At 48.6% G+C, this 25,348-nt stretch overlaps 9 protein-coding genes across 9 annotated transcripts; 1 reads left to right on the top strand and 8 right to left on the bottom strand.

Moving 5' to 3' along the window:
• Nucleotides 1-1,108: 1,108 nt before the first annotated feature.
• On the bottom strand, nucleotides 1,109-3,240 carry F5B22DRAFT_596219 (phosphoserine aminotransferase). The gene is made up of 3 exons (XM_047974211.1): nucleotides 2,150-3,240; nucleotides 1,624-1,946; nucleotides 1,109-1,570 (listed from the first exon to the last, which is right to left on the bottom strand). Exons 1-3 carry the CDS (start codon nucleotides 2,708-2,710, stop codon nucleotides 1,198-1,200), a joined length of 1,257 nt encoding a protein of 418 aa, XP_047833239.1. The 5' UTR covers nucleotides 2,711-3,240; the 3' UTR covers nucleotides 1,109-1,197.
• Nucleotides 3,241-3,680: 440 nt separating this feature from the next.
• F5B22DRAFT_596216 (uncharacterized protein) lies at nucleotides 3,681-7,184 on the bottom strand. The gene is made up of 5 exons (XM_047974210.1): nucleotides 6,462-7,184; nucleotides 6,271-6,415; nucleotides 6,091-6,199; nucleotides 5,756-6,033; nucleotides 3,681-5,641 (listed from the first exon to the last, which is right to left on the bottom strand). The coding sequence occupies exons 1-5, from the start codon at nucleotides 7,130-7,132 to the stop codon at nucleotides 3,884-3,886; spliced, it is 2,961 nt and encodes a 986-aa protein (XP_047833238.1). The 5' UTR covers nucleotides 7,133-7,184; the 3' UTR covers nucleotides 3,681-3,883.
• Nucleotides 7,185-8,270: 1,086 nt separating this feature from the next.
• F5B22DRAFT_596214 (Alpha/Beta hydrolase protein) lies at nucleotides 8,271-10,120 on the bottom strand. Its single transcript, XM_047974209.1, has one exon. The coding sequence runs from the start codon at nucleotides 9,737-9,739 to the stop codon at nucleotides 8,771-8,773; it is 969 nt and encodes a 322-aa protein (XP_047833237.1). The 5' UTR covers nucleotides 9,740-10,120; the 3' UTR covers nucleotides 8,271-8,770.
• F5B22DRAFT_566126 (cytochrome P450 monooxygenase) lies at nucleotides 10,049-12,609 on the bottom strand. The gene is made up of 4 exons (XM_047973109.1): nucleotides 11,963-12,609; nucleotides 11,580-11,865; nucleotides 10,907-11,518; nucleotides 10,049-10,801 (listed from the first exon to the last, which is right to left on the bottom strand). The coding sequence occupies exons 1-4, from the start codon at nucleotides 12,215-12,217 to the stop codon at nucleotides 10,359-10,361; spliced, it is 1,596 nt and encodes a 531-aa protein (XP_047833236.1). The 5' UTR covers nucleotides 12,218-12,609; the 3' UTR covers nucleotides 10,049-10,358.
• Nucleotides 12,610-15,134, bottom strand: F5B22DRAFT_566125 (Glucooligosaccharide oxidase). The gene is made up of 5 exons (XM_047973108.1): nucleotides 14,597-15,134; nucleotides 14,056-14,546; nucleotides 13,648-13,984; nucleotides 13,378-13,580; nucleotides 12,610-13,297 (listed from the first exon to the last, which is right to left on the bottom strand). Exons 1-5 carry the CDS (start codon nucleotides 15,064-15,066, stop codon nucleotides 13,002-13,004), a joined length of 1,797 nt encoding a protein of 598 aa, XP_047833235.1. The 5' UTR covers nucleotides 15,067-15,134; the 3' UTR covers nucleotides 12,610-13,001.
• A 168-nt stretch (nucleotides 15,135-15,302) lies between these two features.
• Nucleotides 15,303-17,856, bottom strand: F5B22DRAFT_566108 (FAD-binding domain-containing protein). Its single transcript, XM_047973107.1, has 5 exons — nucleotides 17,248-17,856; nucleotides 16,930-17,192; nucleotides 16,186-16,768; nucleotides 15,889-16,082; nucleotides 15,303-15,790 (listed from the first exon to the last, which is right to left on the bottom strand). Exons 1-5 carry the CDS (start codon nucleotides 17,496-17,498, stop codon nucleotides 15,510-15,512), a joined length of 1,572 nt encoding a protein of 523 aa, XP_047833234.1. The 5' UTR covers nucleotides 17,499-17,856; the 3' UTR covers nucleotides 15,303-15,509.
• Nucleotides 17,857-17,886: 30 nt separating this feature from the next.
• On the top strand, nucleotides 17,887-20,627 carry F5B22DRAFT_596196 (cytochrome P450). Its single transcript, XM_047974208.1, has 6 exons — nucleotides 17,887-18,241; nucleotides 18,370-18,911; nucleotides 18,965-19,327; nucleotides 19,399-19,661; nucleotides 19,728-19,983; nucleotides 20,162-20,627. The coding sequence occupies exons 1-6, from the start codon at nucleotides 18,089-18,091 to the stop codon at nucleotides 20,280-20,282; spliced, it is 1,698 nt and encodes a 565-aa protein (XP_047833233.1). The 5' UTR covers nucleotides 17,887-18,088; the 3' UTR covers nucleotides 20,283-20,627.
• A 565-nt stretch (nucleotides 20,628-21,192) lies between these two features.
• Nucleotides 21,193-23,173, bottom strand: F5B22DRAFT_596190 (uncharacterized protein). Its single transcript, XM_047974207.1, has 6 exons — nucleotides 22,550-23,173; nucleotides 22,445-22,481; nucleotides 22,307-22,380; nucleotides 21,878-22,245; nucleotides 21,738-21,814; nucleotides 21,193-21,671 (listed from the first exon to the last, which is right to left on the bottom strand). Exons 1-6 carry the CDS (start codon nucleotides 22,739-22,741, stop codon nucleotides 21,340-21,342), a joined length of 1,080 nt encoding a protein of 359 aa, XP_047833232.1. The 5' UTR covers nucleotides 22,742-23,173; the 3' UTR covers nucleotides 21,193-21,339.
• A 290-nt stretch (nucleotides 23,174-23,463) lies between these two features.
• Nucleotides 23,464-25,328, bottom strand: F5B22DRAFT_596189 (putative oxidoreductase). The gene is made up of 4 exons (XM_047974206.1): nucleotides 24,680-25,328; nucleotides 24,518-24,616; nucleotides 24,278-24,453; nucleotides 23,464-24,206 (listed from the first exon to the last, which is right to left on the bottom strand). Exons 1-4 carry the CDS (start codon nucleotides 24,995-24,997, stop codon nucleotides 23,834-23,836), a joined length of 966 nt encoding a protein of 321 aa, XP_047833231.1. The 5' UTR covers nucleotides 24,998-25,328; the 3' UTR covers nucleotides 23,464-23,833.
• Between the last annotated feature and the right edge of the window lie 20 nt (nucleotides 25,329-25,348).

The raw sequence follows: 25,348 nt of genomic DNA, 5'->3' as shown, positions 1-25,348 counted from the left end.
ACGATGGCGTTGATACTGCGGTGTCGGAAGTCATGAATCGCAAATCGAACAAGGGTTGTGAGCAGTGCAACAAAGCCAACGAGAGCGCTCAAGCACGTCTGCCTTGATCATGCCATCTTTGTTGACTTTCGGAAATGTATCATGAGCCGCGACGAACTTCTAACAGTTACATGCACATTCTGAAACCATTGTTCAATAAACACGGTCAGCTTTCCATAATGCTGTATTTGTTTCCGAATAGCTGTCTCGTATGATCACTTCCAGTGCGTTTCTATTACGCGAACAATGGCCTTATTTCAGAAACATGCTGAATGTCACCATGTCGAGAAGGGGTATAAACAAGGCCAGTCTGCCCAGCGTTTCCACCACATCATCAATCAACCAGCTCAATCTACCCATCATACACCTACACTAACTACTAACCTTTACAGCAATAGAATCTGCATCATCCCTTCACAATGTCATTCAGCATAATCTCTCCACTACTCCCTATCTTCAAGGCCAGCTCTAATGCGCCCCTTGTAGATGCGAGCAACTACCCTCCCAAAGCTCAACCTCCTAACGCTCATCCCCCCAACACTCACCCTCATACAAATTATAACCCTACAGGGCACGGATCTAAAGCAGCGGCAGCTACAGGCCTGAATCCGAACGCTTCGCCTTCCACCTCAGAGGATCCTAATTTATATTATTGTATGTAAGTACTTGTCAAACGAGCTGTGTGTGATTGTTTTTTCGGTTGCGCTAAGCCGGAACGCTGTAAGATACAGCTATGAAAGGAGTTGCTTCATAAAAATTTAGTCTTCGGACGTAAGTATGTATTATTGAATTGATTTTATATCCTCAATGAATTCTCCGTCTACATTTGTCGTAACATTAAACCCCGAATGTGAATTTAAGCTAGATACATAAACCCCTAGATAGTAACCTGTGAAAGCTGGGCCTCATACAACTGAGACACCTTCACGATTCAGGATCTCTGAGGTCGGTCAGTATTAGCCGTCTCGGGTGAGGAGGACTCGCTACATAGCGTCATTGATAGCCGCATTCCCGGTTGGCGACTTACTGTGAGAAGGTTAGTGCACTCAAGACCAGAACACAGCGAGAGGTCAGTTATTGCATGAATTTAGGTGCCACTAAGCGGTCGTGGAATTATTTAATATTGGGCGTACAGCCCTTGCTCCCTCTATTACTCTTTTATGACTGTCCCTGTTTCTTAGCGAAAGCGCCGATAAAGTCGGCGAGTTTCTTAGCACCACCGATGGAGATCGCGTTATAATTGCTCGCCCGAATCCCACCTAGACTGCGGTGACCTTTCAGCCCAGTCAAGCCCAGAGCAGTACCCTCCTTCAAGAAAGCTGCCTCTACGGCATCACCACCCTCAATCCTGAAGCAGATATTCATACGTGACCGCGCTGTCTTATCAGGGATAATCTTGTAGATGTTAGGGCAGGCCTCTAGAGCTCCGTAGATAATCTGAGCCTTTTCTTCAGACACCGCTTGTTGTCCTTCGACTTTGTTGGGATATTGTTGCAGCAGCCTGTTCAAAACCTGGCCCGCGACATATACACTAAACGCAGTTTGATTAGCAACATTGCAGTCTTATAGAAACGCTCCGCTTACTCGAAAATGCTCAATGTGTTGTACAAGCTGTTGTTCTTGGCAGCAGTCTCATACTCGAAAATGCGTGGCGGAATCGGTAAGCCGAGCTGTCTCATCAGAGTCGCAGAAGGCTGAGACGTGACAGGTGGTAAGAAGCTTTTCTTGATAACTACGACGGTGATGCCTGTCAAACCCAAGTTCTTCTGGGCGCCGAAGAAAATAGCCGAGAATTTTTTGATCGGCACCTTCCTTGAAAGGATATTGGAGCTCATGTCGGCTACGACAATTGGCTCATTGACACCCGTCGACTCGAGGGCCTTGGGGAACCCAGGCAGCTCGACGCCCTGTAACACTTCATGTTAGTCATCTACTGAATAGCATTGATAGCATAACACTTCTTGCTGCCATCTGGTTGTAATCTCAGCTGATGGCTACGGCGGTTGCTCCCGTGCTCATCATTATTCTCGAAGTGGTGGAGTGTGCAGAGTCGATCAACAACCCAAAGTTGCTGAAATGAAAAGAAAATGAAGGCGCGGACGATACTCACATCGACGGTCTCATTATCACAGTAATAGACAAATGCAGCGCCCTGAGAAAGGTTCCAAGTGCTCTCATCGGGTATAACTCCGAATTTACCATTATTGACCTTGCGACTGTCTGCCACAACGTTGACATGTTCCGCGCCGAATAATCGCTCAGCCTCAGCCGCAGCTTTCTGTGACCATCCGCCGGTGATTATGTAGTCCATTTTGAGGTCTTTCAGGGCCGATTGAAGCTGTGGTACTGCATTGTCGCCGGATCCGATCTCGGCCTGTTTGCGTGCAACCCAAGCACCGACAAAGTTGTAAGCCACGGCGGCGAACTCTCCCGAGCCACCGCCGGACATAAATAGGATCTCATAGTCATCTGGGATATCCAGATAGGAGGCGAGGTCAGCTTTGGTTTTATTGATGATGTTCTTAGCTATGTCGGAGCGATGTGAGTGCTCGGCGATGCCCAGACCGGTGTCGTTGTAGTTGATAAGCGCCTGGGCAGCATCCTCGATTACCTCGGTGGGAAGAGCCGACGGGCCGGCACCAAAATAGGTGATGTCTGCTCGGGAGGGCATGGCGGAGATGGAGCCGTATCGACCCAGGCCGTAGTGCAAGGGAGTGGGTATCAATTGATGTCGCAAAGGGGAGGAGGTTGATGCTATCTGATATTGAGGTATCTATTAGATAGCTGAGATAATGGACATGCAACTATCTTCGGCGAGGGGTAGCATGGAGGGGTAATAATATACTTAATTAACAAAGGGGCATCATTGCTTGTCTCGCACCGTCCTGTCCTACACTCGCACCAATGACTCAAACTTGGGCGCTGATTCGGAGCTTGGCGGAAAATCTTTTTGCTAAGAATTCATGGCAACGTGAATAATAATTCAGTCACTTGGTGGGTTATCCGTTTAAGCGTGCTTAAGTTCTGAGTCACAGACTTTTGCGCAGGTCACATCGTCGCAGCGATTTCGATTACACGTTAGGTAATGGCAATGCTTACATATTGCTGGCCGAGAACGGCGGGTAACAGTATGTGTAACATCCTGGCGCTGGTTACGGACACCTGGCAGCCGTCTGGCGTTGCAAGCTTAGCACTGACAACAGCACGATGCCTAATTATGTGACTTCAGGTGTACAAGATGAATTTTTTCAATGTTCCCTCTTGAACCTGTTTATTGATAGAAATTCGAATTTCATACTCGGAAGAAGTACTTGGCATTTTTATAATACACTCTTCTTGCGGCATTTTGTGCACCTATACTCGAGTTGTCACACATGTTTCAAGACTGTTGAGTTATTCTTCTACTTGGAATAGGTGGCCATTCATGTTTCCAGCCAAGTCTAATCATGTGCGATGCTGAGAAGTAGCAATTTATCGAGGCTCGGAATTCATATAACTAATCAGCCCATTTGATAGAGGGTAGATGGACGATTTGAAGGTTTCGAACATCTGGAAGGAGGACATGTCACATGGCTAGAAGATAGATATCTTTCGAATATTTTAAAGTAACAGATGCTGAGGACTGCTTTCAAAGAAAAATTGGCAATTTAATATTCATTTAACTCCATTTCGTAAAGCCCGCAAAGACTAACTGTCAAAACCAAGATTGCGTTAGAATAACACGCAAACTTTCGTCTTCACACCCTCTTTACATAAGAAACATGTATTTTCGTGAAGCAACCACAGCTGTCCGTCTTCACCAGAAATCATATAAAGAAAATTCCTCTATCAAGCCCCATCTTACCTACTGCGTGCGTGTCCCAACGTCTTTCAACACATATATCTGACCATAAAGCTCCGTAACATTGACGAAGAAACGCAAGTGACTCATCAAATTAGCATCTCCTAATTCCTCTTCCAGCAGATCCAGCGACATCTTCAATCCTTTCTCCTCGTATCTTGCAAGCCATAACAATTCATCTTTGGCTTTTGTGCGCAAATCAACACAGTCTCCTCCTAATGAGTGGTGGCTCTGGCGAGCAGAAAACTCGGGAAAGTTGGTCGAGTTCAAATTCCGCTCGTCCGCGTCTCGAGCCGTCGATCCTAGATCGTTATACATTCGGCACGTCGTGGCGAGATGGCGGCAAGCGTCTTCTGCCAAGTACGCCGTCCTTGCAGAAGCGAGGATACCGCCGCGGGCTTGCTTTGCTGGTGATGATGCCGCGTAGGTCAAACAATTGAAAAAGAAGAAGGAGAATGGGCATGACGTGTGGTCGGCCGAGGTGCTTCGAACCCATTGATAGAAGCTCTGCTTTGCGTCTTGGTATTCCACAAGGGAGCTGGGAACTACCGCTTGTGTTGGGTGATTCTCCTGCTGTTGAATGCTGTTCTCAATACAGGAATCGAGTTGTGCACGCAGCCGTCGATTGTCTTCCGCGTGTGAGAGATGCGCTAGTAAGAAAGTCTGCAAATCACGAGCCAATCGCCGCTGTAGAGCAGCTGGGCTCGACAAGACATCTTGGTGGTGAAGAATGTATGCTACATACTGACGCAGCACATTCCTGACTTCCGCAATGGAGGGACGGTTCTCCTTGGCCTCGACATTTTCTTCCGAGCTAATTGAGCTTGCTTTAAGTTCATTGCAGCCAGCTTCGTTCGCCTTTTCCCCATCCTTATCATTCTTTGTCGTGGATTCCAAAGATAATTCTTCGCAGAGATCCACGACGACATTACGAACAGCATCCAGATTGTCCATGAAATGTCGTTCTATAACCCCCTCAATGAACTCGTCCACGTGGAAGTTGAGAACAGACAAGACCATTACCTCATATATAGAGGAGAGACTGACAGTACAACCGTATAGCTCTGCGCAAGCTGTTAGAACCAAAGGTATAAAGAAGATATACTTGTCTTTCCCTTTGGCTGTTCTTGGGAAGATGGCTGGAGTCTGGCGGTCTAGTAGCTGCATGGCAAAGGCAGCCTTTAGCTCAGCCATGCGCAACGTGAACGCTTCGCTCTTCCGGAACATTGGTGTGCGCGCGAGGAGCTCCCCGGATTTCCTCATACTAATGATAACCTCCCACGGGACAAAGAATAACTGTCTCATAGGACCGCCAGCGTCAATGTGTTTATCTGAGTGCGTAGGAACAGCTGCTGCAGCCAGACAATAAGCTTCACTGAGCACAGGAGATTTATATGTAACTTTGCCGATCCAATGATAGCAACCCGTGCGCCATTCGCTCTTGTTTTGATGTAGATATGATTTCGCGGAGGCAATGGCCCCCGGAACTCTACTGTTATCCCCGAGCTGCTGGATGGAAGGTAGCTTGGAAAGTGAAGCTAAGGTTAAGACACCGTAGGACGTGATTTCACAGTTGTTGTCCCAGGATCCATCACTTTGCTGGGTCTGGAGAATTTTTGACAATATGTGCAGCGCGATCATCGGAATCTCGCATCGTAGATTGACATCGACATTAAATAATGCTGATGCTAGTTGATGATGAGAGAAAAGGAGCTCAAACGCTCTGGTAAGAAGCATCATCCAATAAAGCTCATTTAGGCTCTGGAGTGTGATGTAAGTAATAGATCCTGGTACAATGATATATTGGACAAGATAAAGGGGTTAAAAAACGAAAGGCGCCCGGCGTCAAGGATCTGAGGAGGAGCGATCACTGACCCGGTTATCTTGCACACATCCCTTGAAAACTATGTCCACCAAGTGTCGAAGGATCTTTGCAATTTGTGGAAGGTTTTGATGTCTGTTTTCACATTCGAGCAGTGATATCAAAGCGCTACAATTGGCGCTGAAACCAGGCGCGCGTTCATTGGAACATGTATCAAGGCACGTATTTCCTTCGTACGGCCGGGTGTTCACATCTGAGGGGCTGGTGTAGTCCATAGAATAAGGGGCTTCGCACTTGGTGGCGGTGTCGTGATTGAGCAGACTTCTCGGACCTTGGATGCGGGATCAATGTATGTCTTGCTATATGTTTTTACAAATGAGGCTCTTACTGGGGTCGGAGAGTTTCCGGTTTTCAAATGATTCTTCCATAACGTTGCTTAAGTCGAGCGCGTTCGCTCCTTTGACACAGAGTCCCGCAGAGGTTGAGGGAGCAGCCATCTAATGGGAGGGTTACGAGTCAGGATTAAAAGTCTCATAGGTTGTAGCCAGTGAACCTATGATATACGCACCCGGAATACTTCAGAGAAGTTTGTAGGCCAAGCACTAGGGACCCCAGCTTGGCCATAATATTCATGTGCAGCGACGACACTCTGTAGATATGCTTCGGCTTCATGGTCCCAATCCGAGCAATTCATTAAGTAGGCAGCAGTAGATCTAATCTGGTCAGTCCAATTCCATATTATAGAATGATGATACTTGCGCTGGAGATCCCATGATCGAGCCATTCCGGTCTCGACATAACCGGACCTCATCGAAATTAACGTGACCAACGAACCCCTCAAGCGAACCATGCAACTTCGATGTTGTCTGGTATATTGTCAATGGAGAATACCTGGCTAGTACCTCTCCACGAATGGCTCGTAATATTCCCTGGCCTGGAAATTCGATAGAGACCCCTTCGTTTTTCAACAGCTCTAAAAGAGATATGACAAGATATTCCGGTCCACCCTGATCGACTGGTTGTGCTATAACCCATTCAGATAACAGCTGCTTCAATGCCACCTCGGCCCTACTACTTCTCACCATCAACTCGTCGTGGTTTGGCCCATTCGATTGTGTTCTCACGCGTGTTCTCAGCGCCAACAACGCTGCTGAGGTGTTTAAAATCCCGTCCATAGGCGTAGCGTATGACTCCCAGGCGCCTGACGGAAGTTGTTGTTTTAAGATAAACTCAAAGCACTCTGGAAAGAGCCAGTTACTGGCTCCGCCACTACTGCTTGGCTTCTTCACCATGGACAGCCAGGCTGTGTCGTACACTGACGCCGACATAGAGCTAAGCCCGGGCCATGACTGCTCTGGTAAATTGATGAGGTGTGTATAGGGTTGATCTTGCATCGAATCTTCTAGTGTTTCTAGTATTGCCAGAGACATCTTGAGATCATCAGAGATAGTTCTTGCGTCGGTCAAGAGATATGCAGTTCACGTTATCATAACAAGTGAGTTCGGAGAGCAAGGTTTTATATTATATTCTTTCTATAGGACTTCAGTAGTTGCCTACTAGACCACAGATTCAGTGCCAGCGGGATGGAGAGACAAGCACCGATGCCTTATCCTCATATACTTGATCTTTCGGCAAGGGCACAGAAAGATCTTCACTACCGAAGCCTATCACTGTTCCTATTCTCCTCATATATCGCCCTCCTCTTTGCCCCTCTTCACAGAGTATATCTCTTGCCCCATATGGTCCGTGATTCATAAAGTGGGATGCGGCTCCTCATACAGTCTTGTTCGTCCTACCCCTCCTTATTCCACAATGCCCCCTCGCCCCTTACTTCCAAGACATAATTTTCCCTACTCGGATGATCCTTACCTATGACGAAATATCCCCGGTCAAAGGTCTCCATCTACTATCGGACTCACCGGCATTTAAACCCTAGAATTATGTGCAAGGGAGCAAAGGGCAAGAGGAGGATCCTGAAGGATCCTCTCGCTATCTTGGACTAGCCAGTGACTTACTTATGGGGCGAACTAATGCGTGGGACATGGTGGGAAACAACAAGGAAGTATATGCCGCCACTTCGTGGTCGTGAACGTGGCTCTAACACCCTACAGAGGCGGAAGGCCAAGCGGTCGGGAATAATGTGTAGATACTTGGCATGGGAGCAAAGACAGTACGGTGCGAAGCTTTTCAACAAGCATTTGCCCCGAGCGCATGTCCGGCTACTGTAGCATCTACTGCATGTATGTATGTAGGTCAAGCCTCAACACGTCACAAGTTCCGTACAGCCTTACTGTTATGTTACGTAGTCTGAAGTAGGTACTTAGCTAATGCAATGCAGCCCGGAATCCTTGACCAACACACGGCCTCGCATACACCGTACCTCATTTGGAAATCCAGGCTTACACAGTAGATAGGTAAAGTTACTCAGAAGGGTAGGTCTGGCGGGTCGTAAGTAGCAATTACCAGGTTGTCCTACATCCTCGGTATCGTAAATGGGGAATTGGCTGATAGGACAAGGAGATAACCGCCAAATGTCTGCTCTCCACACGCACTCCTGTACAACAATACCGCTGGGACATTGCCGGTGATCATTACAAGATACAAGCCCCCCGAGTGACCTTTTCAACTTAGTCTTGATGCCCAGGCGGCGAAGTTCCATGCAGCTTTTGGGAGAATACCTAGTAAGCAGCCAAACGCAACGTCAAGGCAAGAGCGGGGTTAGTTCTCTTCTTGATTTCCTGCAATTCAAGGTGTATTTCATGCCGAAACGGTATGCTCTTCCTCCTCATCTAGTCTGCACGATTCATTGGATAGGTGCGGCCAACTAGTTCGTAGCGTAGCACTATTCACTCTTTTATGAGACTAAACTACCTAGGTGATAAATGGGCACAGTAGGTGTCCACCTTCGCGCGGCACTTGTTAGTCCGATAGAAATAAGTAACTCTCTATGTAGCTTATGGCCTCACCCTCGGTGTCATTAAAGCTGTCGAGATAGGCAAATGATGAGAGAGGACATGGTCTATAGTTAATTCATTAGGAAAACAAAAATTAGACTGTTGCTCGCTATACTATATGTCAAACGATTGCTCTAGCAGTGTCGCCATGAGCTCATATGCTTCCTCACGGCGCTCCCAGGCCACCGTGCCTTCTTCGGTACCCTTGTCAAATGCATGAGGAACACCTTCGAATATCCTGTTGATAACTTTTACGGGCGCACCCGAGCTCTCTAGGTTCTTAGCCAGTGCATTGGCCTCGGGCCATAATGTGTCACCCTCCGCGCTGAGTAGGGCGACGGTTGGCGGGAAGTCTTCTGGTTGAGCGAAACCAGGTGACACTGCTGGATCAGTCCGGGACTCCACGTCCGGAGCATAGCAGTCGTTAAACAGATGGAGGGCCCAGATGGGGTGGGCGTTGATAGGACGCGGTACCTTCTTGGACGCGGGGTCTGCCGCCAGGTCCAAAAGCCCATAGTTGACTAGAGCGATGCGAATATCTACGAGACCTTGTAGATTCTTGCGAAGCGACGTTGCAGCTGTTAGGGCGAGATTCGCACCAGCGCTGAAACCACAAACGCCTACGCGGGCCGTGTCAAAGCGATAGGATTGTGTGCCGACCCACCGAAGCGCATCCTCGGCATCATTCAAAGGGCCGGGGAAGGGTGTCTCAGGTCCTTTGCGGTAGTCAGCGTCGACCACCACGGTTCCAGTCTCCCGAGCCATGCGAGAACTGAATAGCGCATCTGTTCCTAGCAAAGGGAAGATGAAGCCGCTGCCATGCCAGTTGACAAGAACGGGAGGCAGTTGCTTAGGCGAGGAAGAGGTGGATGAGGAAAACCCGGGAGGGTAATAGATATCCGCGAGGATGTAGCGGCCGGATTCACGCGAAGGGATCTTGACACGCTCATGCTTGACGTCGCGCGGCACAAGCGCTTGGTCGCGGCGAATCTTATCACCGCTGGAGAACCGAAGCCATGTCCGCAATAAAACGACGATCGCCTTCAGGCGAAGATATTGGAAGAACCCGTATTTTTGGGCCATGCCAGGAATAGGAAGCCGACGTTGCCAGCGAGTGTTGATGCCAAGCAGACTACGGTAGCTACTCTCGAAGTTGAGGCGCCTATGTAGGCCTAGACAATTGCGGGAAATAATGCGAATACTCGTGTAGTACAGAAACGAATGAATTCAAAGAAGGATACAATCTCTAGCAGACGTGGTGGGCGTCCGAGCAAAAATGCCTGACGCAAGAACCAACTGCAGAAGGGGAGCCAGTCACTCAAGGGCCCCCTAGTTACTTGGGTACTTGAGAGAGCCTTATATTTATAATACTTTGGTTAAAGCTGCGGAGTTAAGCCCCTGAGTTCTCCATGAGAATCTGAGATAAGCCTAATAATAAACCCGAGAGACAAACATGAAACGTTAAATCCAGAAGAAACTCTGAGGTCAACATTGATATAGTAACCGTTTATTTAACCAATTTCATTTACAAACAAATGTCGCTAGTGAGCTTATATCTTTCATAAGAGGTAAGGAAGAGTCTAGCTGGTGCTCTAATAATACGCTTAAGTAGAAACGGCCCCAGTGTGGCATCCACTAAAGGCGGCGCCCGTGCTCCAAGAACCCTTGCTCCCTCTCACATTTCGTACACATTACCACACTTTTACACTCCAATCTCATCCTCCGCCCTGCGTCTCTGAACCAACACGCGCGCGGACGGATCAGGGTACAGATTCTCGTCAGCGTTGAGGTTCTGTGGTCGTCCCTGCCCCCCCGGATACTGGAAGTCGTAGCGCAGCAACAGATGCCCGAGGATCATCTTGATCTCATTACTAGCGAAGAAGCGCCCGGGACAGGCAAACTTGCCGTGGCCGAAATGTAAGCTGCTATCTTCCGTCATCGCGAATTGATATTTGTTGGCATTCTCTGCACTCTCACGAAGCCGCGCGTATCGGAACCCGTCGAACTTTTCGGGGTCGCCACCACCCGGCAGGTACTCGGAATCATGAAGGACTGCGTCTGAGGCAATGCTGAAGTGTGTCCCCACAGGGAGCTTGGTGCCGTCTGAGAGTTCCAGAGGCTCTTTGACGATCCGATTGAATGCCACTATTGTCCCAGAATTACGGCGTAAGCAGATGATCTTTGATCTGGGCGCTGAAGAGTACGTGTTTCATAGCGCGAAAGCTTAGGAGTAAAAGTGTGCTCACTTACACTGGCTTGGCGGGTTCATCCGTTGAGATTCTTTGACAAAGCTGTCGAGCTTCTTCAGCTTACTGAGCGTTGTTTTCCCCCATCCCTGGTCTTCCCGCGTGACCGATTCCAATTCGGCCCGTAGTGGTTCAAAATATTCGGGATGGGCGCATATGTCATATATTGCATGCGCTATCGCCATCGTCGTCGTGTGAATAGAAGCAAGGCTTAGAAGCAACTGGATATGGGCCAGCGAGTCCGGATTGCTCTCGAAATCGTTCTGTGCGGAGTCCATCATCCACTGAAGGAGATCTTCAGGCTTTTTATACGCATTGCCCTCTCTTGCTTGCGCTTCTCTGCGTTCGCGTATGATGGGGCTGATGAGGCGCTTTGCGGTCGCGAGATTGGAGCGCAGGCGCCACCATGAGGGTAGGCAACGCGAAACAGGGCCGTGCAAAAAGGCAGGCAGCATTCGCAGTGTCATGACTGTCATGAAAACATTTTCTGTGTAGTGAATGCTTGTTGATAGCCACTCCTCATTGCGGCATCCGTCCTTACCAAGAAAGATGCGGGCGGATATGCGTGCGACGACGCGCAGGATGAGATCATTTATAGAAACAGATGTCCATTCGTCTGCAAATATTGGTAAGAGCCCACACAGACTGAGATCAAGTGACTGAATCATAGCACTTACTCTGACACTCGGCAAACTCGACCTCCAGTGCGTGATCAAGCTCCTCCTTCACGCGAGCTACGGTGGACGCCAGGTTGGGCGTTAGTTTTGACTGAAGCGTTCGAGTGTGGATGTTCGTTTTAAGCAGTATGTCGGTCGTTGAGTGATAGCCGAGGAGATTCTTGATATGAGCTTGAATTGGGCTAAGTTTCTCTTCCGACATGTTGCGTAAGTTATTCACGTTTCGGTGAGAAATTACGAGGATGTCTGCATCGTTTCGACGGATCTTGAACATGGAGTTTTTGAACTGAATTATCGCCCATGGGTCAGCACTCTTACACTTCACACAGAATTGGCAATCGATATTTTCCACAATACGAGCATAGTATTGAATGAATAGATACCTTAGAATACCCCTCGCGGATAATAGGCCGACTGCCTCGAATAAACCTCAGTCGAACAAGCCATCCTGGTTCGAGCCATGACCTATATCCCACGATTGGAGCTTTCACACCTGAAAAGCTCGATTTGATCACGCTGGTCAAATAAAGAGAGAGAATTCCAACGACGACGAGGGCAAAAGTACGCTCGTTATACCCCTGGACCTTGGAGATATCCAAGAAGACAGCGTCCGCCGTGCCATTGTTAATAGGGTGCATCTTGGTGTCGTGTCAAATGCCAATATTGAGAGGGCATTTGCCTGGTTCGTAGGATAGGATGAAAATCGATATAGAAGTTCGTTGCAATGGGCGAACAGGCCATACCAAACCAAGCTAAATCACCCCTCCCCCTCCAGATCCCCCCATTTTCTCCCAAAGGTTCACAGACCAGACGAAATGCCTAGATGCTGCAAAGGAATATCTCATTCTAACGATGTATTGTTGTACCAACTAGCCAGCTCATCCGCGGTGATCACCCCATTGACCGCGAAAAGTCCTGGTTCGATTCGGGTCCTACGCCATCCTGCCGAGCCCAATGCCGGCATATCTTGCCTGGCTGCGATCAAGCAATGCCGATTAGCTTAGACGTTACATTAGCGGGTGATAGAATAAGGTTAATACCACGCAGATGCAGTCAGAAGTGGGTATGCATTTAGTACATTCCTTCTCATGCAGGGTGTGTTTACCGATGCTACCGTACCCAGCGAGCCCCAGATAGTTGTGCAGGGTGACATTTTATGCAGACAGAGTGTTGTATCATCACAGTGTAAAGCCAGCCCTGCGAGAGGGGAGACTTGACGATCTTTTCTCCAGCCGAAGACATCTTCTGTGGGTTTCCAAATCACATGCAGGACTTGATGTGGGTATCGAGGGTATCTATGCTAGCTCTACTATTCACACAGTACACTACATGAATGCATCCCGCATCGGGCGCGAATCAGCAGACAAGGCATGTAAATTGTAGACAGGAGGAGAGACGTAAGTGAGGAAAGCACCTTGCGAATCACGCAGAACCGCCCTGCTGCCCGATCTTACGAAGTAGGAAGCCATCTGCTTGCAGGTTTTGGAAGAACTGGGAACTGTCGTATTCATGAGAAATCCTGATCAGCTCAGCCACACTTTCTTCCCCGTAGCTGGAGAGAGGGTCCTGGTCCCAGGTAGCGTCGTTCATGAAGATGAAGTCGAGAAGCAGACCCTTCCGCTGGGCAGCGCTACGCATCCCTTCGCCGCTTGCCTTGATCGCCTCATGTGCTATGTCGTCGTAGTTGTCATCTTGCCATTGAATTACTGATGTATACCCTGGAGCGAGAAGATAGGGTCAGTTAATAAATCATAATGATCGTAGTATCTCGTGGAACTGCCCGCCTCGGATAACATACATTGTTGACTTTCTGGTACAAATGTCAGAGGGTTGCCTCTCGCCATGCTCTTCTTGACAGCGCTCGACGTGACGGGCTGGATGCCAAAAGTCATCATACAGTCAAATCTGGCCATCGCGTCACTCGATATCTCGAGCCAACGATCATATGCTTCTTCGTAGAGCTTGAGATCAGGCAGAGTAGAAACGGCGACTATGTCGCGTCTGTAGCAAGTTGTTGATATCAAACACAAACAACGGAAGAATCAGTGTTCTCACGCGCTAAACTTACTTATAGGCAGGCCGTTCGCCCAAGACCTTTTCAAACGCCGCCGCTAGGGTGTATGGAGTGCCCAGCGTCGGCTTGATGAAATGCCGCTCGTATGGAATGTCGTAAAACATGGAAAACACATCCGGATACTCTACGGGCTCAGAATAAATGAATGCTACAATCGTGTGATTGCTCGACAAGCTAAAGGCAAATGAAGCCCGGGGATCTTCCTCGGCGTGTTCTTGATACTCGCGGACGGCAGTCAGGAGATTCCGGCTCTCTCCTGGTCCGTAGATGCGCGATTCGTACCAGATCTTGTCTACGGGGACAGTTTCCAGTTCGAATTCAGTAACAATGCCTGCGAATGCGAGTTGATCAATGAAAGCACTCTTTACCTAGGCCTGCACACATTCTCGAGTGACTCCTTACCGAAGTTTGCTCCCCCTCCTTTCAGTGCCCAGAATAGGTCTCGGTTCGTGTCACGGTCGGCGAGAGCGATTGTTCCGTTACCCAGAACCACCTTGTACCTTTGCACGTAGTCGCATGCTAGGCCGTACTCGCTTGAGAAGCTCGGGATGCCGCCGCCAAGTAGCAATCCGCCAACACCAACATCCGGGGTGCGGCCACCGAGAACTGTCCGCCCGGTTCCTTCTAGTGCTTTGTAGACATCAATCCATCTCCTTCCGGGCCCCAGAGCCAGTGTCTGCGCATCACCAGACACTTGGATTTTATCTAGGCGCGATAGATCCACGAGTACTCCGTCTTCTCCAATGCTACCCCATCCAGGATTGGGGTTATGGCCACCGCTACGGATCGCGAACTTGGTAGAGGTGCGGCTGATAATCTTCACTATCCTACTGACATCTTCCGTGCTAGACGGCCGCAAAATACAGCGGGGTGCTTTCCAACAATCCTTCGACCTAAAGCATGGTAAGCTAGTAGAATATTATTCATATTCAATCCATCTTACCAGTTTACCTGCGCCAGTGCAGTGTGCTCCGGACTACCTGTAGATCCCCATACGACCTGGTCTGGGCCGACGAGAAAGCTTGCTAAAGCACAGGCTCGAAGCGCATTGCTTTCTAACCCTTGATCCTCCGTGTCTTGTTTACTCGCAAATCGGCAGGATGCATCTTCGGAACAGATGTCATAGCAAACACTTGCGTATTCCGCTGCTGTGTTGCAGTTGACGCTGTCTGTTCCAGTTCCGCCGAAAGATGTTATAGCCTCAGTCGATACTGTGCAACCCAGATCGAAAGTGTCGACCCTAGGATCTATATCCCTTGCTATAGGCGATTGGTCATTGTCTGTATAACCAGAGATGCGATTTCGACACCATGAGTTGAAATCCGACGGGCCGTCCGAAGCATAAGTCAATGGTATCAATATGACAAAGAGAACATTAAGTCTAATCATATAGTGCCACCTCGAGGACTGCATCTTTTGAATATTTATTTCATTCCGCCCGACCGGTTCGCTCCAAGAAAATGGGAAATAAGAAAGGGAGGAGGTGGGGTTAGGGAAAATGCTGGTGTTAGTCGAAGTGGCGGCGGTGTAAGAGTGCAGACTCCTGCTCAGCGGGGCTTGTCCGAACGCAATAATAGGTGTGACATGACCGTCAGAATAATCACTGTTGGATCGAAGACTTGGGACAAAGTTTGAGCTAGAAGTCTCTGATGTTATAATTGTATTCCATACTCTAGGAGTTCATTATTTTAGATCGTCATGCAGTTAAGCACGAGTAGGTAATATTGGAGGATTCCGGTAAAGTGTATTTTGCAAGAAAAGCCGCTGTCGCTATCAAGCGGATAGAAATGTATTAAACAGCCAGATATCACCAAGGGTGGAATAATCAGTACCATCAAAAGTCTAGAAAGAGATATTTAGGCCGTCTCTCTACTGAGAAGCCATCCTCCATTCTGTAGCCGCTGAAATACTTGATGGGGATCATACTTCCGACTGATGTCTCTCAACTTCTGTACGTTCTCGACACCATAGCTCGACAAAACAGGCTGCCCGTCGTACGCATCATTCATGAACAAATATCTTATCTTAGTATCATGACGAGCAGCAGCGCTACCAAAGCCTTGCCCCATGCGCACCAGTAGGCCCATCGCGTCTGAGTCGTCATCTGGCGACTCCCAGCCGAGCGTAGCATAAGCCCCTATAACATGCATGTTAGCGGATTCATCAAGAACAAGTAAACGGTGTGGCAACATATTGTATGGCCCTTTCGAGATTGGGAAGAAAAGGTGAACCTACAGTCCTGTTCTACGACCTCTAGTCCAAGTGGCATATTGGAAGCGGCCCGGGCCGCATTGGCGGAAATTGGCTGAGAGCCGAATGCAAACACCCAACCGCGATCTGAGGCTTCCTCTGCCAAAGAGGTGAATGTGGTGTACGTCTCATTATACGTCGCTTTGTCTACTTTATGAGGCATTGTAACAGCATAGTGACTACGCGTGTCAACTGTTAGCTTAGTCACAATGCATTGCCTGCAGTAGATGATAGCAAAACCCAAGCCTCCACCAGTCATATTGATACCAAAGGAATACTTACGACGACGGAACTGTACCCGGCTCGGGATACTGAGGACTGTGAGTACCGGCTGTCAGGTCTGCCAGAGTACCAAGCCTGGGGGTGATACCTCCCGGCGCCGCTGTGAGGTTGTAAAACGGGCTAAACACGCTCGGGTATTCTATAGCATCCGCGTAAAAGAAGCCGACAAATGACGCGGGAACACTGGTATCCGTTGATAAGCCAAATACGATACTAGCTTTGCTGTCCTTGGCGGCTAACTGACGATATTCTACGAGCGCATCTAGGAGTTCTCGATTCCTTTCGGCCGGAAATTGAACTGTTCCATACCAGACCTTGTCCACAGGGAGAGTCTTATACGTGAACGAGATTACGATGCCGTAGTTGGGACCGCCTCCTCTGAGCGCCCATAGAAGGTCTGCTGCATTCTGCTCTGTAGCGTGGATTATTGACGCGTTGGCCAGAACTACGTCAGCAGCAATGACTGAAGCTGCGGTTGGGCCGGCGATATTGTTCAACCATCCGCTGCCACCCGATATTGTTTGTCCTCCGATCGCCGGATCTGGACTTCGAGCACCGTTGACGGATACCCCTGTGCCATTTACTATACAGATATATGTGAGTAGTGGTGCCTTGCACAGGATGGGAACGTTATGGGCAAGAGACTCAATAAGTCTCAATCCCCTGAAGCTGGATTGAAAAACATGACATATGTTATGAAGACACCAAAACCCGGATAGGTAGGTAGTTCGGGTAGGTACTCACGAGCTTGGTAAACAGCACCCCAGCGAGTACCCACGCCAACCGTGATACTTGACTTGTCCACGCTGAGAGTGATGTCGTTGAAATTGACCATATCTATAATAACGCCATTTTCAACTGTGCTATGGTTCTTGTTGAAGTCGTGTCCACCGCTTCGAATGGAGAACGGGGATTGTGTAGACGTAATGATGCCGATGACTCGCGCGACGTCTTGTACATCTTGGGGGGACACAATACAGGATGCATTTTGCCAGTTGTTGCTCGACCTGTAAGTTGTTAGTATCAGGGCTCTATTTCGACATAAAGAGAGCGAAAACCTACCAGTTGACCTGCGTGCGGTTGACATAAGAATTGGACTGAGCATCAATGTACTCTGGTGTTGCAGACCCGTTAGCGCTGGCCTTAAACGCGGTCTTGGCTAAAGAGCACGCTTGATGCGCTGGGGATGGTGTCTGAGATCTGATAACGGGAAGCGGGTCGGCCGTTAAGCTCTGGGAAAGACCAGAAAAAACGAGTATCTGAATAGGAAGTCTCCATGCCGAGCACAATGTGTTTGGAGTTTTTGGCCACATCGTGGATACGTGCTGCCGTGATGCAATGACGGGAACAAGTTAGCGAGACTAGAGACGCGCCAAAGAAGTGCCGCGCATTGTGGAATTATAACAGGGCAATTTAAGAGCCATGGCAAATGGCAAATGACAAATATCCATGCTTTCATGTAAACAGCGGTGGCAGACAAGGGCTGGTCCTAAGTATGAGCCCTGCGAGCCCTCCGAGCCCTGTGAGATATGGGTATGGACTCGAACTAGAGCGATGGCGATGCAAGATAGGCGGATTTGTTCACCTAGGCAGTGGGTCGGTCAATCGAGCGTTATGTCGACCGACCGCAGCATGATTACGTCGCCCTAACAGTACCGGTATATAGTGACGATGACCCTACACTCGAGTATAGTGTCATATCAGGCATACATATGCCATTAGACTGGAGACCTGGGTACGGTCTAACCTTACTGGGGATAATACCGTCTGCTTGGATCCTCAGAATCCCACAACTACCGGAATTCCTAACCCCCGACCTTCAGTTCATTAAGGCTGAGACAGGCACCATCACTTTGAAATACAGTAAGGTGCTGACGTCTTGACACCATCCTCGGTATTGAACATGGATGTCGCATTTGGGAGACTGGAGGATGTTCCTGTTCGGATCCTAACGGGAACCTTTGTCATCTTGCTCCTGGTATCATGGCTTGCACGATCGTTACATCGTGGCATTGCCATTCGGCGAAGAATACGACAACTATCGTCACACAGCATAGTTAGTATACAGCCACCCAGAAAAGAACGGAGAACGAAGATTCAAAGAGGAAGAATAATGAACCTGAGCATGAGAATGCCCTGAGATTCGCTATGGCTTGTGGCAACATATGAGCTGACAGAAGACAGCCGGTGATGCAACCGCATTCTTTTATCTTAGGCCATCTCCCAATTCTCAAAGCTTTAGGCAGTGGTCTTCCTAAAGACGCTCATCCCGGATATATAAGCGAAAGATTGATCGCAGAATGGAAAACATATTTCCCCAAGGAAGATACTTGTCCACCTGTGATATACCTCGACCTCTGGCCATTCTTTCCGCAGCCCATTATCTATGTCACCTCTGCGGAAGCATGTTATCAACTAACCCAAGGGAACCCTCAGCCGAGGCACCCTATGTTTCGTTGGGCGTTGACGCCGGCCACGGAAGGAAAAGACTTGATTAGCATGGCTTGCACTAGCATGTCAACACATAAGCTTTGGCGCTCCCTGCTCAATCCGGGGTTCTCATCAAGGAACTTGATCGCAAGCATGCCAGTACTCTTAGAGGAGGTTCTTATTTTCACGAATATGCTCAAAGACGCGGCAGGCAGCGATGGCAATTGGGGTACTATGTTCACAGTTTATGACAAAACAATACGTCTCACATTTGATGTCATCGCACGAGTTGCACTGTAAGCATGCATTCTGAAGTGAATTTCCTCTGGGCTTTACTAATCGTGGAAAGGGGCCTCCGTTTGCACGAGCAAACCTCTGGACCGGGACCGTTATTCCAAGCACTCAGCAATGTGATTCCTCTCGTCAAGATGGACACGCTTTGGAATAGAGCTGAAAGGCTGCTGCCAAAGTACCGCAAGATTACATCAGTCAACGGGAAGATAATGCGTGATGCGCTTCTTCCGCAAATTGAGCGATCAGCTCAATCCCATGGAGATGATGCGGGTACAATCGTCGATCTTGCTCTCAAAGACTTACAAGTTAAGTCTAATGGCGGCAAGACGACACAGTTAACCCCGGATTTGGTCGATACCATCATATCACAGATCAAATTCTTTCTCTTTGCTGGGCATAACACTACAGCTCAGACCATGTTAGTATACTCTCATCAACTCAATACCCCTGAGAGAAGACCGTCGAAAATAGATCGGCTAATGGGCCTAGCTGCTGGACTCTGTATGAAGTTAACAAGTACGATAATGTTAAAGAAGCATTACGTGCAGAGCATAATGAAGTCCTAGGAGCCGACCCTTGTAGGGCAGCAGACACGCTACGCAGTCAACCATACAAAATCAAAGAGCTCCGGTACACAACCGCAGTGGTGAAGGAAACGCTTCGCCTACATGCCCTGAGCGAAACGTTTCGACAAGGGACACCGGGCTTTCATTTCAAGATCGACGGCAAAAGTTTCCCAACAGAGGGTTGTAGTAAGTAAATATGCTAAGAAATCTAACCTAGATGTACTTAACAGTCGAATCTGACAGTTCTCCCAGTGATTCAAACAAACCCCGTGATAATACACCTGCGTGAAGACCTGTGGCCGCGCCCGAAGGAGTTTTTGCCGGAGCGCTTCATGGTACCTGAGGGCCATGCTCTGCATCCCGCCAAGAACGCATGGCGACCCTTCGAGATGGGGAGTATGCGTTGCATTGGCGAAGAACTAGCCATGATGGAAATCGTCCTCTGTCTTGTTTTCACAGTGCGTGAACTTGAGTTCGATTTTGATTGGGTAGGGTGGGATAAGCTCCAGTATGTGCACACTTCACCTCCGTACCCCTCCGGTTTTCAATATGCCGCCTCTTGAAGGATTTCGTGCAGACCTGCCGTGCGGTACTTGCATCTGTACTGGACCAGGCACCCCTACATTACTTAAGTAGATATACGATACTTGCGGACAAGGTTAGGCTGACTGACAATTTGCGTACAGCGATCGTTCGGAGCCACCAGAGTATGTGAATGGCCAGAGGGGCTACCGTTGTGGCGACGGCGTTGGGCATATCAAGGATAACCTGCCATGCCGCGTTAAGGAACGGATGTTACCTGCCTAATATTTTAAGCTTACTTACGCCACATATGCTATGAGGGAGCGAAGGATTCTGTCCCGTCTTGGCGCGGGTAGTTGAATGGCGAGCTATTAACAACGTACGTAACTCCTTGTAAGCCCTAGTCTAGCATACTGCAGTTCCACAAGGGCTTTGTTCCTCAGACAGACTCGGAGCAAATCTGAATTCATCAAATACCCTGGATAGGACCGCGACTAGGACTACCAAGGCGGTGACTCTACTACTAAGTAGGTATGTGTGTAGATGCTTTTACGGAAAGAAAACAGCGGAAGACGCCGAGTGGCTGGGAAGTACTGTGCGTCCATACTTGTAGGAGTAGAAATAGGGGACATAAGTGTCCTTAGGGCAGAAGCTAGAAACTACCCTACAGTAGACAATACACAGGTTTCCGCCCAGGGTCCAATGCACAATCGTGGAACGAACCGCACAGATACAGTTCCGTCATTCTACCTTACTACACAACCATGAAAGCAGAAGACAACATTTAGAGTACTTTGCTCGGTCAGCGACTACTAGGGAGTTGTTCACTGTGTTAATATTTCTCTATTACTGTATAACGGCGATCGGGAACGAAGAATTACATGCATAGTGGCTTATGAGTCTAGCGAGTTTTAGCGGCGCAGATCTTTGTAGAGCACCGAGGCTGCCGAAACAACTCGGAACGGTCTCTGAAGCGTGGGAGCACTTCACATTTCGATAGAGCAGCGACGCAAAACAATTTTGACAATGTAACTACGAAAGGAATAGAGAACAGAAACCCAATCTAGATCTATAGAGTCTCATGTTCATGTGGTCTCTAGCGTAAGTTGTTTAATTTACCACAACGAGCATATTGCGATTAGATTTAGGTGCTGAATTCATGTAGACAGACGCCTTCAATTTGTACATGACAAAAACTGCTTCAATCCGTCTAATTTCGTGCAACAGCCGACAGAAACAAATCCCCACGTGGTGCTATTATCTTGTGACTTGGTTCCGAGTATAAACTTCGTACGATTGGAATATAGGATACAATATATACAAGAAGGTTATAAAGTCGTCATTACATAGCTCGTCCAACATGCGTTTGATAATGGCCGTCGTTGCCAGGTTCCAGATCGAACATCTCTGTACTCTCGGCGGAGTGGCTGCTCTTCTTTAAACTACCTTCCACTGTGCGATCACGCGAATCGCCCTCGTCTGTCTTTGACCAGCCTGACCCTTGAGATCTGCCGCGCGTGGATGGCCAGTACTTCGTGAGTGATAATAGCCGCCGCGACGTGGTCGATGAGTGCATCCAGGCTTTAATCAAACCAGGCAGCATCGGTAGCGATCCACACAACACTACGGACGCGGGTTCTACAACGGTAAACAGAATCGTGTAGGTGGAATAATCTTGTGAATGGGACAGAAAATATCAGCTCGGTTCAATTGACTAGTGAAAGGGACCGGTCCACTTACAGGTTGAATCATACGGATGCTCTGATCCGGGAGAGGTGTTGAAAAACACCAAACGCGTAAGTGTAACGGCCGTGGCGCTAGGCCGTGTTAGTTGATGCACGAACATGCTCATCATGGGCGACATGGGACTCAGAACATACAATATACCTAATAGAAACAAAACACTTATGGCGAGCCGATCGCGCGACGAGCGGTTCAGCTTCCAGATGACGCGTTGGGGTAAGACCAGGACGACAACGTCCGTAGCAAAATTAACGGAGGCAAAAACGATACTAGAAGACTTTGCGGGGAGACAATTCTCGGTCCAAATCGTGTGAAGAGGTCGGCATTCCAACAAAACGCCCAATGTTCCGCTTGTGAACCATAGAATTGTGATGAGGCCCGTCCCAAGCACGCCCCATTTCATCCACTTGCTCGCAAAAGTGAAGACACGGTGGTAGAGCGCAAGCACAGACAGTTTCCCGAAAAGCATGGAGAAATTATAACCAAGTGAGATACCCAATTGAACCTTTCACGAGATTCGATTAGCGTAAGTCTATGGGTTTGTGAAGAGGCACAAGAGTCTTTACCTTTCCAATCTTAACGATATTCTCGGGGTCCTGTAATACCCACAGAAGATGCCTTCCCAAACCCCATCGTACCGCTACACAAGTTAGCGAAACCGACTTGAAAAAACCCCCGTGATGAATGATGCCTTCACTACATACAGAGATCCGACGTAATGTTCAACACAAGCAAAGGTATCTTGAATCGCAGTCAGTAGGGCAGCCCGCGGGAAGAATTGTTTGAGTCCGGGCTCGTGGTGAACTTACCACCGTGCCGATTGCAAGATAATCGTCGGAGGCTAACTTCACTCCTTTCACCCTCCGTGCGACGACGCGCAATGCGACGGAGACTATAGCGAGCGCAACGAACACGCTGCCGACGACAGCAATAGCCGTGCCATTGTCTTCATTGAAGTGGGCGGTCTGGTATTCGATCTCTGACTGAGGAAAACTATCCATGGCGGCCGTGTGGAGGGGTTTGGTCCGTGAGCGAGAGTGGGTGATGGACGCAGTTTGAAGGTGGCGTGAGATCCGGTCTAGTTGTCATTAAGGGTAAACACCATAACCAATCTGCATAAGTCGGTCGATTATCGCTTGGACTCCCACAACGATTTGTTAAAAGAGCGACGACGTGGCCCAACCAACAACCGGTAGGTAGGGACTGTGTTGCGGACGTTAAATGCGATTTTTAGTTGATGAAAGGATATTCATTTGATTGTATTGTAGCTGGATGATTCTGACACGGATTGCTCTCCCATTGCAATTCCTCTGCCGCGATGTCACACAGGGGAAGCATAGCACTTGACATGTGTGTTGCAGTGAAGGATTGATCTTCACGCCGAGGGATTACTATAAAAAGCCACTATGCACTATTATGTTTGACGGGTTCGTGTATAACCAGCCACTGGATGGTACTGTACCATTATCCCGCTTTCCCTAGCACGTAGCCCCATGTGGTGTGAGCAGTGTATCAGGTCAAAATACGATCGTAGTAGCATTAGAAATGTCACTCTCTAATTCGTGCCGTACACATGCATAATGACTCTTGCCATTAAGGGTAATCCTTGTGGCCCCTAACCTCACGATCAGGACCCTCCTCCACTTATAAGCATAAGTAGGCAGTAAGTAGGGATCGTAATATGCCTATCGTTTCCCAATCTGGCTATACCCCCGCGAAAGTAGAATATGTCATGGTGATTTGAAATCAAACTAAGTGCCTAATCCTCGCTGATTCTTCACGGTTCGTGCCGCCACTCTTCGCCAGGAGGTAATTTGTCTCTAATCAATGCCTGTGTTTCAGTGCAAAATTCAAGAGTGACATCACCAGATTCACAAGGTCGATGTTCTGTTCACCAGTGTTGCCTAAAAGCACGCTAGAGCATAGGACTTTCTTAGCCAGAAATTATCCCAGTAAGTATCGGCCGTTGCAGTTTTCTTAGTACACCCCAGAGTAAATACATGCTATTCTACGTAGTACTATGGTAGGTTAAGATTACTGTGATATGCCGAGGATCTCCTTCTGCTTAGCGGATGAGGCACTAAACAGTAAATTCACAGAATAGCTCCGCGTGTCTCTTTCACCGCATCCCATAGCTCATCTACAAAAGGAAGCACAGCATCTGGTAACGGTCCTTTGCGAATTATACCGACGGTATCAACAATCTGGTCACTCTTGCTGGCCCCTAAGAGGACCCCGTCGTCGTCGCCCAGGGCTGAGTGATGCGTGATCCACCGTGCTGCGACTTCCAGGGGGGTAAGACCGAGAGCTTTCACATCTTTATCGAACTTTTTCATTGCTGCAAGCAGGTCTTCCCCTCCAAACATCTTGCGTGCGATCGCGCCGAGGGGGTGATCATCGCCGAAGCGAGTCCCAGCGTGCTGGTCGTTGACTAACTTGCCTGTCAAGAACCCCGCTGCCAGTGACCTAGAATGAAATAGTAAGTACTGGCTGACTGCTGGATTCATCATTATTAGGTCTCGGCGCTCAAAGCTTACTGGAATGCGTTAAAGGCGATACCATGAGCTCGTAGCAGTGGCAGCAGCTCTTTCTCCATACCGCGCGTTACTAGGTTGTATGGGCCCTGGTAGCAGCTTGGCTTTTCCCAACCATTCTGCTCACATAGTTGAAGCATTTTCTCTAGCGTTGGTATGGGGACATTCGAGACGCCCCACTAGATCCGAAAGAAAGGTTATCAGTCTCCTCGAATATAATCCCCTTGTCGAAGTGATACTCACTTTCTTGCAATGGCCCTGGGAAATTTGCTCGTGGAATCCTCGAAGTTGCTCTTCCAGAGGTGTGGAAGGGTCAGCACGATGAATATGAAGTATATTCACCTATCATGCACAATGCGTGTTAGTTTTAATGTTCGTCAGTTGTCTGTGGCCATGGCTGCTTACACCCTCAGGGCGCTTTAGGCGCTGTAGACTTTGGGAGGTAGAGGATGCGATGGCCTCTACAGTCAAGTCCCCACTGCCATCGGTTTTAGTGTCGGTATAGACCTTGGTGTCAACGATGAAGTCTTTGCTGAGATCACTCGCTTCTCCAATAAGTTCCTCTGCCCGGCCAGGTTTAGGGGGAGGGTATCGAGCGCCAGAATCTAAGCGATTAATGCCAAGGTCACGGAGCGTCTTAAGGAGTTCCTTTACACTTTCCACATCCTCAAACTTGGTCATGGGCATGCCAAAAGAGGCTGTGCCGAAAAGAAGCTGCGGCATTGTGCGTAGTCGTAATCTTTCTTTTTTTTTCTTTGTGACTTGATCTTGAACTTGGTAGCAAATGAACGCTAGTGAGACTTGAACAATACAAGTCTGATATTGAGAAAGAGAGCCTTAGGAGAAGGGGGGGAATGGAATGGCACAGTTGTCGTAGGTCGTAGAGTAACTAAACGCCATCTTCATTAGGCAGACAGTGACCCAATAATGGCGCCGCCTTAGGCCTGCAGTAGCACCGGTAGTTATTAATTAGTCGGATGGTCGGAAGGTCGGTGCGGAGAAGTATATGTGGGTGGCGTTGCAATGGACCTGAGCGGATAGTCGGCGGACGGTAGCAAACTACTGCATGGCATT

Source organism: Xylaria bambusicola (assembly GCF_022495145.1).
Source record: "Xylaria bambusicola strain CBS 139988 unplaced genomic scaffold F5B22scaffold_9, whole genome shotgun sequence".
Taxonomy (NCBI): domain Eukaryota; kingdom Fungi; phylum Ascomycota; class Sordariomycetes; order Xylariales; family Xylariaceae; genus Xylaria; species Xylaria bambusicola.
Note: the sequence above shows the minus strand (reverse complement) of the source record. Positions and strands in the feature narration are given on the sequence as shown.

What these genes read in the sequence shown, in the direction of transcription:
- F5B22DRAFT_596196 (XM_047974208.1), top strand. Translation starts at nt 18,089, where the DNA reads ATGGATGTCGCATTTGGGAGACTGGAGGATGTTCCTGTTCGGATCCTA. An exon ending in AACTATCGTCACACAGCATA is followed by an intron (nt 18,242 to 18,369) that starts GTTAGTATACAG and finishes GACAGAAGACAG; the next exon opens with CCGGTGATGCAACCGCATTC. An exon ending in GTCATCGCACGAGTTGCACT is followed by an intron (nt 18,912 to 18,964) that starts GTAAGCATGCAT and finishes AATCGTGGAAAG; the next exon opens with GGGCCTCCGTTTGCACGAGC.
- F5B22DRAFT_596189 (XM_047974206.1), bottom strand. Translation starts at nt 24,997, where the DNA reads ATGCCGCAGCTTCTTTTCGGCACAGCCTCTTTTGGCATGCCCATGACC. An exon ending in CCCAGGGCCATTGCAAGAAA is followed by an intron (nt 24,454 to 24,517) that starts GTGAGTATCACT and finishes TTTCGGATCTAG; the next exon opens with TGGGGCGTCTCGAATGTCCC. An exon ending in ATCGCCTTTAACGCATTCCA is followed by an intron (nt 24,207 to 24,277) that starts GTAAGCTTTGAG and finishes ATTTCATTCTAG; the next exon opens with GTCACTGGCAGCGGGGTTCT.
- F5B22DRAFT_566108 (XM_047973107.1), bottom strand. Translation starts at nt 17,498, where the DNA reads ATGTGGCCAAAAACTCCAAACACATTGTGCTCGGCATGGAGACTTCCT. An exon ending in GGGTGCTGTTTACCAAGCTC is followed by an intron (nt 16,769 to 16,929) that starts GTGAGTACCTAC and finishes ATATCTGTATAG; the next exon opens with TAAATGGCACAGGGGTATCC. An exon ending in AGAGGTCGTAGAACAGGACT is followed by an intron (nt 15,791 to 15,888) that starts GTAGGTTCACCT and finishes TGCATGTTATAG; the next exon opens with GGGCTTATGCTACGCTCGGC.
- F5B22DRAFT_566126 (XM_047973109.1), bottom strand. Translation starts at nt 12,217, where the DNA reads ATGCACCCTATTAACAATGGCACGGCGGACGCTGTCTTCTTGGATATC. An exon ending in TCCGCGAGGGGTATTCTAAG is followed by an intron (nt 11,866 to 11,962) that starts GTATCTATTCAT and finishes GCGATAATTCAG; the next exon opens with TTCAAAAACTCCATGTTCAA. An exon ending in GATGAACCCGCCAAGCCAGT is followed by an intron (nt 10,802 to 10,906) that starts GTAAGTGAGCAC and finishes CTGGGACAATAG; the next exon opens with TGGCATTCAATCGGATCGTC.
- F5B22DRAFT_596216 (XM_047974210.1), bottom strand. Translation starts at nt 7,132, where the DNA reads ATGTCTCTGGCAATACTAGAAACACTAGAAGATTCGATGCAAGATCAA. An exon ending in ACTTCTCTGAAGTATTCCGG is followed by an intron (nt 6,200 to 6,270) that starts GTGCGTATATCA and finishes CCCTCCCATTAG; the next exon opens with ATGGCTGCTCCCTCAACCTC. An exon ending in CCGGAAACTCTCCGACCCCA is followed by an intron (nt 6,034 to 6,090) that starts GTAAGAGCCTCA and finishes CCCGCATCCAAG; the next exon opens with GTCCGAGAAGTCTGCTCAAT.
- F5B22DRAFT_596214 (XM_047974209.1), bottom strand. Translation starts at nt 9,739, where the DNA reads ATGGCCCAAAAATACGGGTTCTTCCAATATCTTCGCCTGAAGGCGATC.
- F5B22DRAFT_596219 (XM_047974211.1), bottom strand. Translation starts at nt 2,710, where the DNA reads ATGCCCTCCCGAGCAGACATCACCTATTTTGGTGCCGGCCCGTCGGCT. An exon ending in GTGATAATGAGACCGTCGAT is followed by an intron (nt 1,947 to 2,149) that starts GTGAGTATCGTC and finishes GAAGTGTTACAG; the next exon opens with GGCGTCGAGCTGCCTGGGTT. An exon ending in AACACATTGAGCATTTTCGA is followed by an intron (nt 1,571 to 1,623) that starts GTAAGCGGAGCG and finishes AACTGCGTTTAG; the next exon opens with TGTATATGTCGCGGGCCAGG.
- F5B22DRAFT_566125 (XM_047973108.1), bottom strand. Translation starts at nt 15,066, where the DNA reads ATGCAGTCCTCGAGGTGGCACTATATGATTAGACTTAATGTTCTCTTT. An exon ending in GCACTGGCGCAGGTAAACTG is followed by an intron (nt 14,547 to 14,596) that starts GTAAGATGGATT and finishes ACCATGCTTTAG; the next exon opens with GTCGAAGGATTGTTGGAAAG. An exon ending in AGGAGGGGGAGCAAACTTCG is followed by an intron (nt 13,985 to 14,055) that starts GTAAGGAGTCAC and finishes TCGCATTCGCAG; the next exon opens with GCATTGTTACTGAATTCGAA.
- F5B22DRAFT_596190 (XM_047974207.1), bottom strand. Translation starts at nt 22,741, where the DNA reads ATGGATAGTTTTCCTCAGTCAGAGATCGAATACCAGACCGCCCACTTC. An exon ending in GAACATTACGTCGGATCTCT is followed by an intron (nt 22,381 to 22,444) that starts GTATGTAGTGAA and finishes TAACTTGTGTAG; the next exon opens with CGGTACGATGGGGTTTGGGA. An exon ending in GCATCCGTATGATTCAACCT is followed by an intron (nt 21,672 to 21,737) that starts GTAAGTGGACCG and finishes CCCATTCACAAG; the next exon opens with ATTATTCCACCTACACGATT.